The sequence below is a fragment of the Aphis gossypii genome, chromosome 1, assembly GCF_020184175.1.
Source record: "Aphis gossypii isolate Hap1 chromosome 1, ASM2018417v2, whole genome shotgun sequence".
NCBI classification, from domain to species: Eukaryota; Metazoa; Arthropoda; class Insecta; order Hemiptera; family Aphididae; genus Aphis; species Aphis gossypii.
This window is the reverse complement of record NC_065530.1, coordinates 82,273,718-82,293,267: the sequence shown is the minus strand read 5'-3', so window position 1 is coordinate 82,293,267 and position 19,550 is coordinate 82,273,718. Positions and strand designations below refer to the sequence as shown.

At 23.8% G+C, this 19,550-nt stretch overlaps 1 protein-coding gene across 3 annotated transcripts; it reads right to left on the bottom strand.

The window, feature by feature from the left end:
• Positions 1-101: 101 nt before the first annotated feature.
• On the bottom strand, positions 102-19,445 carry LOC114122471 (rho guanine nucleotide exchange factor 18). 3 transcript variants are annotated; one of them, XM_027985144.2, is made up of 29 exons: positions 19,290-19,445; positions 17,042-17,268; positions 16,890-16,969; positions 16,643-16,817; positions 16,423-16,567; positions 16,180-16,360; positions 15,955-16,115; positions 15,128-15,286; positions 14,829-15,007; positions 14,688-14,761; positions 14,514-14,602; positions 12,433-12,492; positions 9,334-9,384; positions 8,202-8,248; positions 7,722-7,813; positions 7,558-7,662; positions 7,178-7,495; positions 6,949-7,107; positions 6,728-6,882; positions 5,192-5,348; positions 4,844-5,129; positions 4,571-4,755; positions 4,336-4,498; positions 4,120-4,229; positions 3,851-4,044; positions 3,294-3,540; positions 2,828-3,130; positions 2,467-2,757; positions 102-1,821 (listed from the first exon to the last, which is right to left on the bottom strand). In XM_027985144.2, the coding sequence occupies exons 2-29, from the start codon at positions 17,241-17,243 to the stop codon at positions 1,639-1,641; spliced, it is 4,551 nt and encodes a 1,516-aa protein (XP_027840945.2). In that variant the 5' UTR covers positions 17,244-17,268; positions 19,290-19,445; the 3' UTR covers positions 102-1,638. The 3 variants fall into 3 exon arrangements, with proteins under 3 accessions (XP_027840945.2, XP_027840946.2, XP_027840947.2); XM_027985145.2 differs by lacking the exon at positions 12,433-12,492; XM_027985146.2 differs by lacking the exon at positions 15,128-15,286.
• Between the last annotated feature and the right edge of the window lie 105 nt (positions 19,446-19,550).

The window sequence follows — 19,550 nt, the reverse complement described above, 5'->3', positions numbered from 1 at the left end:
AAATTAAGATTTTGAACTGAATAAATCATGTATGATTTTCTGAATCAAAAATCAGAGTATGTTTTTTACAAACCTAAAAAAAAGACTGTATAATAACACAATATAAAAAAAAGAAGTTCAATATATATTTTCATTTATATTCATTTATAAATATGAGTGTATATATTATATAAATATATAATAAATTATAACCTGTAATACAATACAATAATAATAATAATAATAATAATAATAATAATAATAATGATAATGATGATAATAATATATTATTATAAATATATAAGGTAGGTATCATCATACAAAATACAATGAGCTTTCAAAAACTTATTAAAAAAAATTGTTAATAAACTGAGAAGGTTGATATAGGTATTATTACAAAAATAAAAAATATTTGTAATAATAATAACAAATAAAAGATTCAAAAAATCTAGGAGTAACAAAAAAAAAAACATAGTTTTGGTCATAAAAGTTATATAATACTGTGAACTAGGCTTAACAGGGTTTAAACACAGTAAAAAAAATAATAATAACCGTGCACTGACGAAATCAACAAAAATATGGTTAAACAGAAGGTAAAATTAAAAAATATTTTACTAAGAATGGTTCAAATAATCCTGAAGATTTAGTGATATTTACAAAACATAATAATTATAAATTTAAGTACCTAAATTATTCATTTATTATTTTTTTTTTTTGAACCATAATATTCTGTTATATAACATTAAAATATTTATTATATAAAAGTTATCAAAACAATATTTTTATAGTTAATCACATTGAAAATAAGTATTGCATATAAGACACATTGTTAGTACAAAACAGTTTCTTAAGTGATGATAAAACATGCCAATCTTAGAAAAATTTTTTAAAAAAAAATACAAGTTAAGATAGTATTTATCTTTTGCATTTGTTGTCATCACTTAAGTAACTGTAATCACCGATTATTACTAATGAAATATTTTTAATAAAAAAATACTATATAAATATAACCACAAAATAAAGGTGCATCACAGCCCTAGTTATGTTAGGCAACATATAGGCGAAGTATGAAAGTCTTAGTCATCAATTATTGCTTAAGCTACCTCAAAGAAAGACTTCCCATAAAAAAAATAATAATATTAATATATAAATAGAAGTAGAAATATAAAACAAAATGTATAAAAAAATAACACATGTTAAAGCTCGAACTTACCACTAGCCTTAAATTTAAGGATTTTAAATAGATAACTACAAGAAATAAAATAAATAATTTTTGACAAAAAAATCACAATGGAAAAAATGGATAAATATTTTGGAAAAAAAAACAAATGCAATAGAAAAAGACATATTTTAACAACAATGACAAAAAATATATATACTATGTGTATAATATAAAAAAAATCATTGGGAATTTGAATTCTACTAATATTTATACCATTATGAATTATAGTATTATAGATGGGGAAAAATGTGAAAGACGTTAAATGATTCTAAAAAACTTAAAAGTTAAATAGTGGAATGAGAAATATATAAATGGAGAATGTTATATAGTATTAATATAATTATTGTCTAAGAATGTCCATAATAGTTTGTCCTATTAAATATAAACAAAGAGATCCACTAGTAATGAAAATTTTAAGATATAGAAAAATATTACAATCAGAAGAATATTACTTCTTCTTCGGTGGTGGAGGTAGCATTGGTGTTATTGATGCTGCCACTGTTTGTAGTCGGTGTTTTGGACTGTTTTGACTCTGGGCTACGAATGCGAAATTTTTCAGGCAATTTTGGATAGGTATTCGTTCTGCCAGCTTTGTTACCTGATTGTTTTCCCTCGATTATCTAAATATTTAAAATAAAAAATAAATATAATTTTCATCAAGATATCATGCTACTAGGATATAACTAAGATATTTTATGTAAATATAAAACACATATTTGTGTAACTCTTGCAAAATGTAATGCTTAAGATATAAACATTTTTTGGACTAAAAAAGCTACCAATAATTATTAGAAATACATAAGGAAGTAATAGTATAGTATTAAATAGTATTCAAATTGTAAATGTAAAAATTATTTTTTAACACTCCTACACAATGAAGTAAATAATATATTGGTAATAATACAAAAAAATAAATTCTTAATTAAAATAATTAATCAATATAAAATGTAATCAATAAAATAATGTATTTGAATGCAATCATTACTAATCATGCAATAAATGACTAGGTATAGAATGATTAAATCACTAAGATTATCATTTATTAATTTATCATGGGTTTGCTGATATATTCAGTATTTACAAAATTAACATTTAATTTAATTATTTGTACAATAATCTATAATCAACACCTATGTCAAATGGTAACATTATCTGGTTCCTTGAGTATAAAAATAAATGTTAAATGTATTGATAGCAACAGTGGATAGGTATTATATACAGTAGAACTTATAAAAATAATTTATACATCATAATCTTCTAAATACCTGAGCACTTTGCATCATTGCTGGACTAGACCCTGTACGTGAATGACTAGGACCTTGTTGACTTGATGGTGATAGTATTTCAACGGAACTTCCTTGAACAGGGTTCATTGGGTTTTTGGCACTCTCGCGCAACTTTAATGGCAAAAGTTGTTGAAAAGCATATGCTGATTGAGAAGAAGGTGAAGTTGTGGTATTGGGTATGGTGTCAGATGCAGAACTTGAATTATTGTTACCCAATTTATTAGCTAATTTAAATGGTAATTTTTGTTTTATTTGAACTTTGGAGGCTACCTAAACAAAAGTATAAAAAATAGATCACATGAGAATGTTACCTAATTTTCAATTGCAAATATACACTTACCTTTTGTTGGTTAGTAGCACTAATCAGATTAATAGGTAATGTTGATGATGAAGTGGCTGAAGGTGGAGTATGCTGTTTCCATTTCATAGAATCAGTTCTTTTACTACGTACCGATTCTGAATGAGATAATGGTTGAGGTATTCCATCAGTGGAAGATTGACTTTGAGTTTGTTGATTTGGTGACACAGGTGGTGGCTGCATATTAGGTGAAACAATAATACCTTGATTGGTTAGCATTTGTAATTTAAGATACAGTTGCTCTCGTTGTTGAGTTACATCAGTTTGTTCTAACCGTACTTGTTCCTAAAATCAATTGAAATTTTAATTTATTATTAATACTGATAGAACACTAGGAAATCAACTGTAGAAAATAAAGGATATTAAGTTTTAGAATTCAATAAAAAAAACTTCATTGTTAATAATTATTAAAGAGTTTAATACTGCTATTTAAAATTTTTAAATTAACCTGTAATCTGAGTAACTGTTCTCTTTTTTCTTCCAAATCCTTCATCTCAGAATCCCGTTCTCTTATCCAAGACTCTTTTTCGTGTGTTAATTTATCTTGTAGATTACGAAGTTCCTCCAATTGATGATTATGTCTATAAATTGGCCTTTTATCTTTTAACCCGGTACTAGAGCTCATATTTGAACTGTTTACAGTTGGATCTTCCAAAAGATTCTGAGATTTGTAAGCAGCCAACTCAGCTTGAAGACTACAAAACAAAAGTAATATATTTCATTCAACTAATTATTTTTGATGTTTTATAATCACTCTTTTTATGGCTCATAATACTAATACATTTAATTTCAATTATTGTTATCACTAGCCAAAGTTCAATATAACATATAAAATTATGTGATTCAATCGTTATTTCACTTATATATGATTAAAATTTAAAAGTAATTTTTGTAACTAGTAGGGTTCAGATTCTAATATCACTATAAAAATACACAACATAAAATAAAATAACTGGTATTCAATGTATACCCTACATATATATTTATAATTAGCATTATATTTACCTATCAATATTAGTCATTTGTTGTGAAATAATGGAAGACAAAGTATAAATATGATGTGTTAATTCCATTGCTGTAGCTTGTTGTTCTTTTCCTAAAGCTAATAATGTTGGGAACTCGCTGGATGACTGTATTGTAGTGGCACTTTGTGATGAACTTGTACTGCAATTTTCTTTCCATGTAAGATTACCATCTCTCTATAATAATATGTAAATATATAAGAAAATATTAATTATGACAATCATAAAATGATTTATATAGATCTATTTTACCATTTTAGAATCTTTACGTGTGGAACTTGGAGTACCCATTGGACTAGAATTGCCTGATTCCACACTATTTTCATTACCGTCCACAACTTTTGGTAATTTTCTCAGAACATCTAAATATATATGAATATTATAAGTTGGCTAACAATAAAAATCTTATATTTTAATCCTAATAAGTAACATTCAATGTATGAGATATATTGTTATATTTATAATTACTTTTAGGTGATGATAATGAATTATCAAATCCACCAAATGTTTCAGCTCTTTTAGGTAACGTAGGAGACACATATGTTACACTTTGATGTTCACCAACAGAACTTGCACTTCGAGACAAATTCGTGCCAGAAGCATACAATGAACAAGCAAGTTCATTAACTTTCTGAAAACATAGTTAAGTATACATTTTATAAAAGAAAAATATAGATAACAATTTAGGTGATAGTTAGTTTACCTGTATAGCATTCATTACTTCTTTTCTTATCTTTTCTGAATCTTGATGCTCAGTAACCAAATGACAATATGATGGAGTTTCAATTGGTAAACTTTCTACTCCAGCAGATGCTAAAAGCTTTAACTGTAAACCCATTTTTTCTTCCAAAATTAAAGCTTGTTCCACATCTTTTTGCCTCAAAACTCCTATACAAATTATACACAAAAATTAAAAAAAAAAATAATAAAACTAAAATGTTATATAAATAAAAATATTCAATAAGATGATACATACCAACAATTTCTCTTATATTATTTTTCTTAGTTTCTAATTGCCTTTGTCTTTCTTCAAAACTGAAGGTTACATATCCATCATCTTCTTCTTCAGGACATTCTTTTACAGCTGAACGAATAGATTGTATCCATACTTGTTTGTCTTTAGGTTTATGCACTTTAAGCTCAAACATTTCTGGTTCGGCTGGATTAGAAGATACTAAATAAATACCTTTAGTATCAGTTCCAGCTTTTTCCCTGACTAAGAGTTTTTGCAATGATACTACACCAGCAACTGGTTTTAAAACCTATAAAAAATAACCACATAATGTATTATACATATTTTTAACTTATTAATTGAAAAAATTACTTTAGTTTCTTTTTCTTTATTGCTTTCAGGCATAAAAAAAGTATACTTGTGATTATTTTCAAGTATAAAAAATAACACATCGGTCATAACAATAACATTAACCATCACCATTTGTGTTTTTGCATGACGTTGCATAAGCCAAGCTGTTCCTTCAAATCTAAAAAATTATATACCTTCAATAACATGTTTACTATTTATATATCCTGCCATGCTGAGCAAAATCAGCATAATTTAATTTTTCGTAAAAATTAGATTTTTGTTCCAATAGGTAAAATTAGTAGTTTCATACCAATTTTTGATGTAAAAATAGGATACTTTCCAATAAAACCAATCTTAAAATAAGAAAAAATACGGTAAAACAAATAGATTTGAAGTTATGTAAGGGAAAACATGGTAAATCACTTAAAAAAACAACCGTGTTTTAACATATATTCATACATTGGAAAAAAAGGGTATTGATACATCATAAACTTTAGTCACATTATATAAATTAAAAATAATGATTATTTTGTAATTTACTTAACTGATATTGTTAAAAATATTAATAATATTATGATAATATGGTCTCTTGGTCACCACTATATTTATTCTTATAATTTATGATTTTATGATAAACTTCTAAAAAAAACTCAAAAATGTTGAAATAAAAAGTGTTTAACCAATTCTAGATGTAAAATTAAATATATCAGCTTAAGTTAATGATCAATTGTTTGTATAAATGCTATTTCAAGATTTGATTTACATTTAAAAACATTATTTGCTGTTTCTCAATAATGTGTTGATTAGAGTTATCCTATTTTCTGTTAGCACCACAGTATATAATATATCAGAGCCGTGTCTAGTAATTCAGCACCCCGGGGCAAAATTTTATTTGGGACCATAGGTAGCATATTAAGTGCAAATAAAGGCGCAGCCTTACTTTTACAAAATTAAGGCGCCCGGGGGCAATTGCCCCCTTGTCCCCCTTAACACCACGGCTCTGATATATATATTATATATTTACTCAAAAATTATATAACAAAAATCAAAATATACAAACACTGTTTGAGACTTTTAAATCCATTTTTTCCAATGTAGTTAGTACTTATAAAGTTATGTTAAATTGACACAATAATAAAGTGTGAGGACAGTCTGTTTTTTATGAGTAATGATTGGAAAATTTTAAATTAATCAGAATTTTGTTTATTTATTACTTTTGTAATTCAAATCTGATTTATTACATAAATCAATAAATTATTACATACATTTATAACTATTATAGAATAACTAATAATGTTTTCGTTTTTATTTCATCATTCTATTTCTGAGTTTAAAATAAAATTAATAAGATTACACATTTAAAAGAAATTATTTTGCTTTTTTTTTAAAGTTTTGTCAATAAAAAAAAATATATATTAGCTATTTGATTAGAACTGTATATTCTTCATATTTAAAATACTATGATAAAAAGTGGTTTAATTATTAATAAAACTGAAAATGTCCATAAAAATTAATTAAAATTTCTTAGTTATATCATAAAATAATTAAAACACTTACCTCAGTCTTCTATTCTCAGACAATAAATCAGATTTTTTAAATTTACGTCCTCTAAAATTAGTGTAAGACTTTGCTTCCATCCGATTATATATTTCAAGCTTTCTATCTTCTTTTTCTTTTTCAGCTACTTGAGAATCTACTTCTACTAAGATATCCTAGAAACATAAAAATTATGATATCAATTAATTTAACCAATATTTATATAAAATCATACAACTTACTTTAACCATAGCTAATGCCCTAGACAGCTTTTCGCATTCAATTTTGTTTTCTTTTGAAGTTTTTATGAGAGGTTCAATGAGTAATGGATACTTAGTTAGTCTTTGAGTAACAAACAACACACACTCAGGAATACCTTTTTTTTTCAACAAAGGATTGGCCTACAACAAATATAATCACATTTTTGATTAAAGTGAGCAAAATCTTAATATTTTTTTTTAATTCACTTACCTGACAGTGCTTAATAAAATTAAAAAATGCTGGATCTTTTTCTAAAACTTTATAAACATCCAATGCATCCCTATGTCTTGAGCAGAATTCTCCATAAGAGCTCTTTAAACGTTGAGCATTTATGTTTGAAAATTGATCTAATAATAAATCTGCAATGGAATCTACAATACCACCATTATGGATAGCAGCTAAACGTTGCTTTTCTTTCAGACTTTTCAAGAATCCAATGTGAATTTCAGTAAGTTCAGCTAATCTAGGGAACATACGATAAACTTTATCGCCAAGTTGAAAATGTTTTTGTAAACCATCAACAAACACCTAAAATAAAGCGATTAATTTAATATTGAAACATTAAAATAGAATAAGTTATGTATAAATACTTTTTGCATAACTCTCAATGTAAGACAATGATGTTTTTCAGTTAACACAAATTCATAAATATGTTCTTGACGTTTTATTTCTTTATCTTTCAATCTTTTCACAATCTATAAAGTACATCATTAATATTATTATTGAACAAAAACTCTACTAAATGTTCAATTACCTCTTTGGTAACAGTAGGTGTCCATGAATCTGGTTGTTCTTCATGTAGTCCTAATGCAGGATCGGTTTCTAAATCGTGAGCTGTTATATGATCTTTTTAACAAAAAACAAATTATTAAATCAAAATATCAAAATTAAATAACTGTTAAGCAGGACTTGAAATTAAATTATTTAAATACTTAAAAAGCCAACTATCTAAATTAAATTCAGTTATTGAGTGATTGAAAAACTAACATTATTGTACTTTCGTTAATTTATTAATCTATACCTCACAAAAAATAATTTATAATACCAACAATTGGTGCATAAATAAATTCCTATTTTCCTTTATCATAACATTTTATTTCAAAATATTTATATTCAAATACTGTTGTAGATTAATAATATTATTCATAATCGATAAAATTGAGATCAGATTAATTCCTTTAAGTCCATGATATAAGCATAATTTTATATATAATATTATATAACAAGTACTTACTTTCATTTAAAAATTCAAATTGGACTAAGGAAACCTCATCTGAGTACCTAAAAAAAAAAAAATAAATTTCTTAAAAAAATATAAAGAATTTACTATATTACAGAAAAATTATATATGCATATAATATATAGGAGTATTAATTAATATGGCATAGCTTTAGGCCTATAGTTATGATGTGTATCATGATTGATATTGTGTTAATGTTTGCTAACATTGTTTTTTTTTTTTTTTTACTTCCATCTAATATTAAATGAATTTAAAATAGTACAGCAAACTAAAAATGTTTATCTAGTTATATCCTATAAAAATTAAATAATACATTAGCCTTATTTTTAACAATTATAATAAAATATAACAAAATCTATTCAACTTTATAAAAATGTGATAATAGATTATTAAAAATTATACATATAATTAATTAAACAACTAAATTTGTATAGTGGGATGCTAAAATAAATAGGTAGGTACAGGAAGAACTTTGACTAGTCAAGCCATAAATGTTTAAAAAAATTGTATTAAGTTTTTTTTTTTTTTTTTTGATAAGAGTGACATGTAAATTTAAAATAATCTATTATTATATGAAGAATTGAGAAGTATTTGCTAGTATAAATTTAAAGTTAATAAAGCACCAACATTGATACCAACAATAATTTAAAGCAGCTGAACTGTTTCAAATCTAAAAATATAATATACATTTTTTTTAAATATAATGATATGCATATAAGTTTCATTATTTATTGATGACTATTGAATGTAAAGTACCTTTTATTTCATAGATATATATTTTAATATAATGAAATTGTTTACAATATAGAATATAATAAATAATACATTACCTATACTCTAATAAGTGAGAGAATACACCAATTCAATGCATACCCACTCGACATCCTGCCATTAAGACCAGTTCCAATATAGCAGGGTGCCGTGTGAGGATGCATTGAAGAACCGATTTTTGTCGGACCATGGCATATTCACTCGCCGAACAGAGTAAAGTATCCCTACCTAACATTAATATGTAACCATTTGGTTGGTAAATAACTTTAAACATTATATACTTGATATAAATTGTTTTGTATTTAAAAATTAAGCGTATAATTTAAGGCAATGTAACACATTGTTTTTTACTTACACAACGCCATCTTGTGAATGACTATGAACATCATCTTTGTCTTCTGGATGACTAAAATTAAATATAATTTCAATTAGTTAAAAGTATACTAAAATTATATTCAATATGAAAAAAATAAAAAATCCATATTAAAAGGATAAATAACATACAAACAGATTATACAGGTTATGATAAATTCTACTAAAATAAAAATTAATCATTGCGTATATAAATATACATATATGGATACAAATAAATACATAATTATTTAAGATACATACAATACACAAAAATATAAAATTTAGTGCACAAAAACAAATTAAACATAATAATTTTTATTTTTAACAATTAATATAGATATTAGACAAATTTAAGAGGATAATGGATTTTAAATATTTTAATTTATTAATCTTTAAGTAGCATTCTATACTATGTTAAATGTATAAGTAGCAATAATAATAAATGATCTGCATATATAATAATTAATAATAATGAATTAGGATTTTTTTTTTTTAGAGAGATTTTAAAAATATACTAAAAATCAAACAGTATATTATTAAATTTAGATTCTGAGCAAATAAAAAATTCCTTCTTCTTTTAGTTATATCTGTTTTGCAATATATAAGGAGCACTTGCAAAGACATAATCTTTGATGATAAAATATCTATTTGTATTTAATGTATAAAAGTATTGTTTTTTATTTTCTCATCATTCCTATTTTAAGTACATAAGAAAAAAACAATACAAAATAATATTTTTATTTTTTTATTTTAACTTAAATATTAGCAAAAAAAGATTTTAACATTGAATGAAATGGACAAAATGGCATAAATCCATTTAGTATAGTTATAATATAAAAAATGGAACCAATATCCAATTTCAGTTTCTCATTTAAGTTTTTTAGAACAGTTAATGGCATAAAATTCATAAAAATATATTCATATTTCATATATATATATATATACACATAGACTAAATCATATAAAAACCCATAAATTTAAAATAAGTTTTAAGATTAATTTTAGAAAGCATAGAATTATTCATTATAACAATAACAAATGAAACTATTTGCTCCTGTTTAGACTTATATTTACATTGCTCAGAATCTATTTCAAAATGTAATAGTTATTTATTTTTAAATTGGTAGGTTACAAATATCAGATACATGACTAAACTAAGCAATTGCTAAAATGACATGCAAAAAAGGTATTTTTCTTATCATTACTTTTTCTGAAAAAGTAGAAATAAAATAAAAAATAATATAAATGGTAGGAATGATAAATTAAAATACTTGGTAATTATTACCTTTTTAATCACTTTAAAAATGTTAATACATATTACTACTTTAATTAATTTTATTATTGTAAGAAATGTATTAATCATGTGTCTATACAGTTCATCAACATTAATAATTAATTATTCATACAAATCATATAAAGAATAGCATCAAATATATAGGTTTGAGAAAAAAACTATTTTTGGATGTATTTCAACATTTTTAGATTCTAAACACAAGTATAATATGAAACACACATCTAAATGTACTATATACAGTATACAACATTTTATACAAATAATGAAAATATGTTTTAAAGAATATTACATAATAAATCAATACTTCATTTTTTTTTTCAGTTTTACTAAGACGTAAGAGTTTCTAAAAATAAATATATTATATTAATATTCAAAATATTAAATAATATTATATATATTTTTTTTAATTTTAATTGAATTTCAAATTAGTAAGAAATAACTAATAGATATTTTTCTTCTAGCAATAAAATAATTGTATACATATACAGTGTGTCCCGTTTAATATGTACTACTAAATATCTCAGCTTGATAGTCTTAGATTGAAAAAACGGTTTGCAGTGGTAGATAGATGGTACTGAAGTACACATTTTGGGAAAATTTCAAATTTTTAACTCTTTTGGTTCGCGCATGCACAATTCAAATTACATTTTTTTGCATAGCAACCCTCATTTTTGACTCTAGATATGGATAAATCATTTTTTTTCTAAAACATTTTGATTCATTGACCATAGTCCTAAACCTAAAATTGACCGAGTTACAGGCCAACAGATTTTTAAAACTTAAAATAATTCATTTTTTTGAAAAGCATGGTACACTTGTCTTCTTGAGTGAATATATTTTTTTCATGAATAGGTACATACAAAAAATACATGAATACACTAAAATACATACATATTAATGAAAAAAAAAGTAACTTTGTAATATCTAATTTTTAAATTTTATTAAAGTGAATTTGTTTATCTAATAAAATGTTCAAAATATGTCCTCTGTTATTTTCTAAACATTTTTCCAGTCATTGAGTTATTTATCTGTTACATATTACGTATGTATCATGTATTCATGTATTTTTTCATGTACCAACCTATTCATGAAAAAAATTCATTCAATACAAGTGCGCCATGTTTTTTGAAGAAAATACATATTTTTTGTTTCGAAAAATTGAATTATTTTCAATTTTTAAAAATCTGTTGGCCTATAACTCGGTCAATTTAAGTCTAGGACTATGGTCAATGAATCAAAATGTCTTAGAAAAAGATGATCAACCCATATCTGGTTCAAAAATAAGGGTCGCTATTCAAAAAAAAATTAATTTGAATTGTGCATGCACAAACCAAGAGTTAAAAATTTGAAATTTTCCCAAAATGTGAACTTTGGTACCACCTATCTATCGCTGCAAACCGTTTTTCAATCTAAAGCCATCGAGTTGAGATATTTAGTGGTACATATAAAACAGAACACACTGTATACAACATCACAAAATATTATTAGTAGGAAATATTCAATCATCAACTTTAGTTCAAATTAATCTATTATACTATTATAGGTCACATCTAGGTTACAAGAAAATACTAAATGGTTTCAAATTTAAAATTATATTTGCTACAAGAGCTGATTATTTACTATTTAAATTTAGTAATAATGAGATTACATAAAAATGTTATTATGATTAAAATTTATCTTAAGTAAAAATCAAACAAAACATTTTAATTCTTAATAAAATAGAGCCAAAAGTATTATTCAAAATGCACATAAAAAAGGGGTTGCAATAAGAGTAGATCACTATATTGTGTTGTGGGGGACACTTACTTCACACCTAATTTGGTTGCTACCACTTTCCAAGGCGAGTAAAACTGCACCATAAATTTCCTGAGAACGGATAGGTGAAAAAAAATTTATGCATACAAAAATAATTGAGGAATAGTTTTTCAATTATTAAAATTATTAAATCTACTATATATACAAATATACATTATCTACAATTCAAATTTTAATTTTAAAACCAATACAAAATATTTAGCCTCTTCTAAACATTGTAAATATGGATTAAAAACAATAAATGAAAATAATAAAACTGTGATTTTTCAAATGTTAATATATGGTGTTATATAAATATAAAGCCATGCATACATAAGATTTACAATATAATACATGAATAAATTGAATAACTCTTATGTGCAAAAATATATATTTATACTTTCATATAGATTTTCAAATGATTTTTTATGTATTTAATTAATATGCTAAAATCCAAAATTAGGTAATACTTGTTACACTTTTAAAAAGTACTTATATGATAGGTTTAACATTTGGTTAGACTTTATTTGCAATACTTAATGACGGTAGGGCTAGTTGTATTTATTTATAATCTAATATAAATTACATTAAAAATTATTGATATTAATATTCAATTTAAGTATTTATGAACAAGATTTTCTGTGTACAATTTTTATACATTATTACCATTTTATTAATAAAACTTTTAAAACAAATGATATTAAATTTAAATGTACTATAAACAATTTAATAGTTACTTTAAGTACTCTAGTGATTATCTGAAGTAGTAGTAGTCACGACATATTGTATAAGAGGAAGAGGGGGAGAGTTGACAGAATACTAGTTTAAAGTTTTCAATCTCCCTAATATCAATTTTAATACTTTTCATCTGATTATTAAAATACTTTTCTAGTTGATTTAATTGTATAGAAAAATAAAAACCATGCTTCTGAGTATGTAATTAATGAATTATGTTATAATACAAAATAAATAAATCAAGATAGATGAGAAATTGCAGTGCTTTGTTAAATTATTAATAGTATTTTTTTTTTTTTTTTACAAGTATATAGATATGAGAACAGTCAATTATTACTAAAAAGCTATACTACTATTTAATAAAACATTGCTTGATATTTAGTCTATTAATTTTCCAGAAAATACAATTTTCAAAATTCAGTGGCAGTTTTAATAGTGAGGTAATTAGACACTATCTCACTTTAAAATGTGTAAATTACACATCAATTTTTTGAAATACATATTATATTGTTTTAGATTATTTTGCATGAAAACAATGAGTTTATCTTGAAAAAAGAAAGCAAACATGGATTTAAAATGTTAATTACTTGTATTAAACATTGATATGTTATATGTTAATGCATTACACATGTATACTTAATATCATCTGACATATTTGAAATTTTGTTTCAAGTTATGATAATATGTGACTTTTTCTAAATAATAGTGACTATACTGAATTTTTGAGTGCCAGTTATTAAATAGTTATTTTGGTTTTATAAATGACAATGATAATTCTTATTGCATAAATATTTTGTTATAATCTTCTATTATCTTATTAACACAATTAGTAATGTTTTTAATTTAACTAGGGAAAAGTAAGTAAGTAATGTGCAACAGTAAAATTATATTAAAAATATAAAACCCATAAGTTTTTCACTTTACTTAATAACTAAGATATAACACAGACATTGTGATTATTAAATTCATTAGAAACATCGATAAAAATACAATTATTTACCACCCCAGTTAAAATTGCCACAACCGCCACTGACTCATTTAAAATAAATAAAATGATCAAAATCAATAATAATAAATAATAAAAAAAAAATCAATCTATTATACATATATTTTTTTTAAATTTAAATTTTAATATTTATTAAAATAATACTCAATAGTTAATAATAATAAAAGAAATAACAATACTTTCAATTGATAATTTAAAATATATTAAATATTTTATGTACTAAATTTTATTCTATCATTATCCTATGCATTTTTTATTTTATTATAAAAATTATAAATTATTTTAAATAAAAACAGCAGTTAAAAAATTTTAATGTGTTTCTTTAATTTAAATTAATTCATAATGCATTTACCTGTTGGGTGAAGAAGACTGATTATTATTATTTTGCCGTTTCCCATAAAACCTTTGTTGGAATGAGGATGATGAAAATCTCAAATTACTCTATAAAAATTAATAATATGTATAGTAAAAATAAATTTAGGCTAGTGTACATAAAAATGAATACAATTTTTATGAAAATACAAACCTTTCCATATTTTTGTTTAACACATTCCGAAACTTGATCTTTACATGAATTTTGGTGTACCGTAATTAAACAACCTAAAAATTAATTAAAAATTAATCACAACATAAATTTAAATTTAATCGCATTATAATGTATGCATACTTTCACATGATAAAGCTGGTTTATTTTCTAAAGGCTTAGCACACCAATCGCATGACTGTTCAAAGTTACTATATGGTGGAGATATCCAAGAATGAAGGATTTTTTTTGATTTATCCTTTTTCTTTCTAAAGAATAAACTTCCTCTTTTTCTTCTTTTTGCATTTTGATCTTCTGACATACTAAAACATGTAATTATAAAATACAATTAAGTATAATTACAAATATATTATTATCTTATTTGACTAAAATCAATGAATAAATGTGCAAAGTGCAAATAATTTTTTTTTTAAAAAACTCACTCAGAAAATAAATTGTAGAAGGGTATATTTGTGTTATTAGATGAAGGGGTAATATAACAACGTTTCATTGTACTATCTACATCCAATGTTTCTTCTTCAGTCTCACTGTCTTCTGTACCACTAGGACGACCTCTATGGTGGGTAGGATTTTTGTATTTACTTTAATAAAAATAAAAATAGTAATGACTATACATTTGAAATAAAGCAATATACGTGCAATCTGTGATAAAGTAATCAAACAATTATTATTATATTATTAATAATTTAAATCATTAGAGCATTGTGCTTAAACACCATTTATTTTTAAATGATACTCACTATTCATAAAAGTATTTCAAGTAAAAATTTTAGATTTGTTTTTAATATTTGCAATGGGTATAAAGCATTTAATATAAAAGAATAAATTATTGACTTAGGCTAGAAAAAAAAGTTATCTAAAAATCGTTTAGAATCACTCGTTTATAAATTTAAAGTTCATATTTTTTATTCTGTTAAATTGTAATTAAGTATAATTAAATATAGAGTCAATAGAAAAAATTGAATACTCAAAGTCTCAAACTCAACTCAAGAATTTGCAAAACTTTACTACAAATTGAATTAAAATTTCTAGCGGTTAATATTTAAATAAAATAAATACATCCTAAGTATAATTTTATATTTAAAATATAATAAAAAATGTATAGTAGGAACTAAGAAGTGGTCAATAAATATATTATAAAATGCATAATTTTAAATAAAAAGCATCTAATACAAGTACTTAAACTACAACATAAAATAAAAATAAAAGCTAACTAAGTACATAAATATGAATAATCCAAACAACTTACATTGGAATACTATTGACATCATTATTCGAGACATTTTCTTTGTTCAAAATATCACGAGTACCCATAATTGATGGTGTGGAAACAGATTTTTGTAAAGGAAGTCTGGCTTGTAATAAACAAGATTCAACAGCTCGTTTAGCGATTGTTTTGTTAAAACCATTCTGTAATACATAAAACGATAAAATTAATTTATAATAAAACACATATTACATTTTTATTTCATACCTGATAATCAGTCTCATTGAGTGAGTGGGTAGAAGAAGTTCCACTAAACCTGCGACTAATAAGACCAACACTTTTATTCGACTTCTGGCGACGAAATGATGTATTATCAGTAGTTAATAAATTTGCTGTGCTATCTGTAAATGGATCTTCTGTCTCAGATTCCATACTACTTAAACTGGCACTAAAAATAAATTACTTTATAGTAGGTAATGAAAAATAATAGGGTTGTTACTTTATTAATACCTTTTTTGTCGTTTTACAATTTTTAGGCTATGCATATAGGTCTTTGTTAAGTCATCTAATGCTGCCCAACTTCTTCTCCGAATAATTTCATTTTCTTTGGACTCTGTACAATTTTTTGCCATACTAAACCAATTGAAAGAATTTTCTAGACAAAAAAAAAGTTAATTAATTAAATTAAAGGATTTTAGAATTTTAATAAAATAATAATTTAAAAACATACTACGTTTAACATTTCCAGTTTTGTGTTTCCTAATTGAGTCAAATGTAGAAGATAAATCCGTATGAGTAGGAGAAGAGTTGAGACTGGAAGTATCTAATTCAGACTGACAATGAGGTTTACTTAAGGAAGGACAAGACGAACTTAATGTATTGTTTACTCCACAAAAATTTATCATCTATAATGCATAAAAAAAAGATAGTATTACTATATGAACATCTTATACTAGAAAACAAAATATATTATTTACATGTGTCAATCCTAACGTGGCAGAATCACGCATTTGTTGTATGACCTCATGTATTTCATGCAGTTGTTGTATATTATCCTCTGTAAAAATGTATAAATTTTAATAAATAAAAAATTTAATTTTGAATGCTTGTTTATTTTTAAAATAATAACCAAGAACTGGATAATTTTTCCCAGCTGCTGAATGAGGTGTAACACTGATTGTAGGAACTAGAGTACTGCTTGGCATTGTTCTCAACACAAAATCAGTTGAATCTATATTATTTACATCATTAGTTGCTGTATTCATCTGTGAATAATCTGTTACAGTGTCTTCTTCACTATCGTCCAATTCATCTCTTTCAAAATGTTCCATTTCATGTCTTTTTAATAACTTTATTCTATAAACAAATTATTTATTACATACTTGTATTACAATAAGTATAGAAGTGTAAAATGTGAGTAATTATAAAATTAAATATACAGATCATAAAAATCTCAATACATAAAACCAACTACTGTATTATTACTACAATAGATTTTTACCAAACACCAATCAAGTTAATAATAATTTTAGTTATAACTAGTTCTATAATCCTAACTATCCTTCTATTATTCATGGTTAAGACTTCAGTAAATAATATTGAATAATTTTATTATTAAAAAAAAACTTGAAAACAATTATTGTTTAATATATACTCTTTCTCTATTTATCATGCCATTAAATATTAATAATATTATTGTATTATTATTACATAAAGTTTTTGTTATCATATTTTGTAACACATTATCAGCTAAATATAAAATTTCAGAATTTTATGTAGTGTGAAATCTATGCAATTAATTAAATAATATTATTTTCTAAACTAATTTTTACGCAATAAATTTAAAATAAATTAACCTAATAACAGAACTTTGAACAATATTAATAACTTGATAGAAAACAATATCCAAGAATTTTCATAATAAATAAATAAATTATTAAATTAATATACCTTTATAATATATATATATATAACTATATAACATACTTATATTATTTTATCTACATATTTTATCATAGTTAGTTTCACAACAATGTTTCACCAGTTTTTAATTTTTTTTTTTAACAAACCAACATAATTTATCAATTTATTATGCCTAGAAATATCACTTACAGATAAACAAAATACCTAGTTAATACTTAGTAGTTATTAAATATAATAAATTAACCAAAATTATGAAAACATACAATATTACAATAGGTACCATATCAGTTGACATATTTTATGGGAATTTTTTTTTTAATAAAATGGATTGAAATTAAAGCTATAGTCTATAATCTCAAGACTTAAATATTAATGATATTGGTTAACAATAATAGCAGTTTATATTAAATAAATTTCTAATCATATGTTTACATTTTATGTTAAACTGTTATGATTCAATTAGATGTAAGTGTGCAATTTTTTATTGTTGTTTTTCACATAAATTTAAAATTATTACTTACTTATTTAAGTATTATGAATTTATTTTAACTTATATAAAATTATTGTTTTTAATTATTAATGTGTTGAATAAAATAGAACTAATAGTCAGCTTATGATATCAACAAAATCTCTTACCACCAAAATTTAAAGGAAAATAAAACAAACTTTTGTTTGAAAATTACTAAATACTCTTCAAATACATAACAGTATTCAAAAATGTATATACATCTAATAATAACTTAATTGTAATAATAAGAACAAAATTATCTATCAAATGAGATGTACTAGATAAAAAAAATAATTTGATAAGAAATTCATTTTTATGTTTTCTAATACTTTTTAATGCCTAGGCATTACAATATTTAATAATTGAGAGAAAGGTAAATCATAAAAATATGTTTCTAAAAATTAGTCAATACTGATATCCAAAACATTGTACAATACAAACTATAAAATAATAATGAAATTTAGATTGCTCTTTACAGTATACAAATTATATAAATATTTAAGAATAAATAGAAAATACTACAAATATATTTTGGTGGTAAAAAAAATTAGGTAACACGTTTAAATTGTATTTTAATATATCTAAAAAAAAAAATCCCCCCAAAGCAACGCCAATTATCATTATTCAACTTCGTCAATTTTTTTCTAGTAAAAAATACCTAATAATTTCTAGGCCAATATAATTTTAACAATTAAAAATAATAGCCTAATCATAAATATTTCGTAAAGAATATTCATATATTTCACTAGCGTAATCCACAGGATCTACTTTTATTTATTAATTCTTCAGAGGATAGAACAAGAATAATTGGAATTTAGTTCAAGACCTACATTTACATAATAGGTGTGCTGGTCAACCCCGGAAGATCTAGGATATTGACTCATCAGCCATACAGACTAAATAATGAATAAACTGAACAAACATACAATAGTCGTGTAAGCTTTACCTGTTATTCAGCAAATAGGAATCATAATACTTGTTTAACGAATCGCAGATAAAAACAAAACACAAACAATTACGTTTAATGTACTCAATAATCTTGATGACAGACTGCCATTTTGATACTTTATGTTCATAACAATGAACATTGGAACGAAATTGATATTGAAAAAAAAAATAGAATTATTTAACAAACAGACGTCAGCAACGTTTTAAATTTGATAACTATGATAACGTTTAACCAATGGCTGTGTATCCTTATATCACA

What these genes read in the sequence shown, in the direction of transcription:
- LOC114122471 (XM_027985144.2), bottom strand. Translation starts at nt 17,243, where the DNA reads ATGGAACATTTTGAAAGAGATGAATTGGACGATAGTGAAGAAGACACT. An exon ending in TTAAACAAAAATATGGAAAG is followed by an intron (nt 14,603 to 14,687) that starts GTTTGTATTTTC and finishes TAATTTTTATAG; the next exon opens with AGTAATTTGAGATTTTCATC. An exon ending in CAAATGACTAATATTGATAG is followed by an intron (nt 3,541 to 3,850) that starts GTAAATATAATG and finishes TTTGTTTTGTAG; the next exon opens with TCTTCAAGCTGAGTTGGCTG.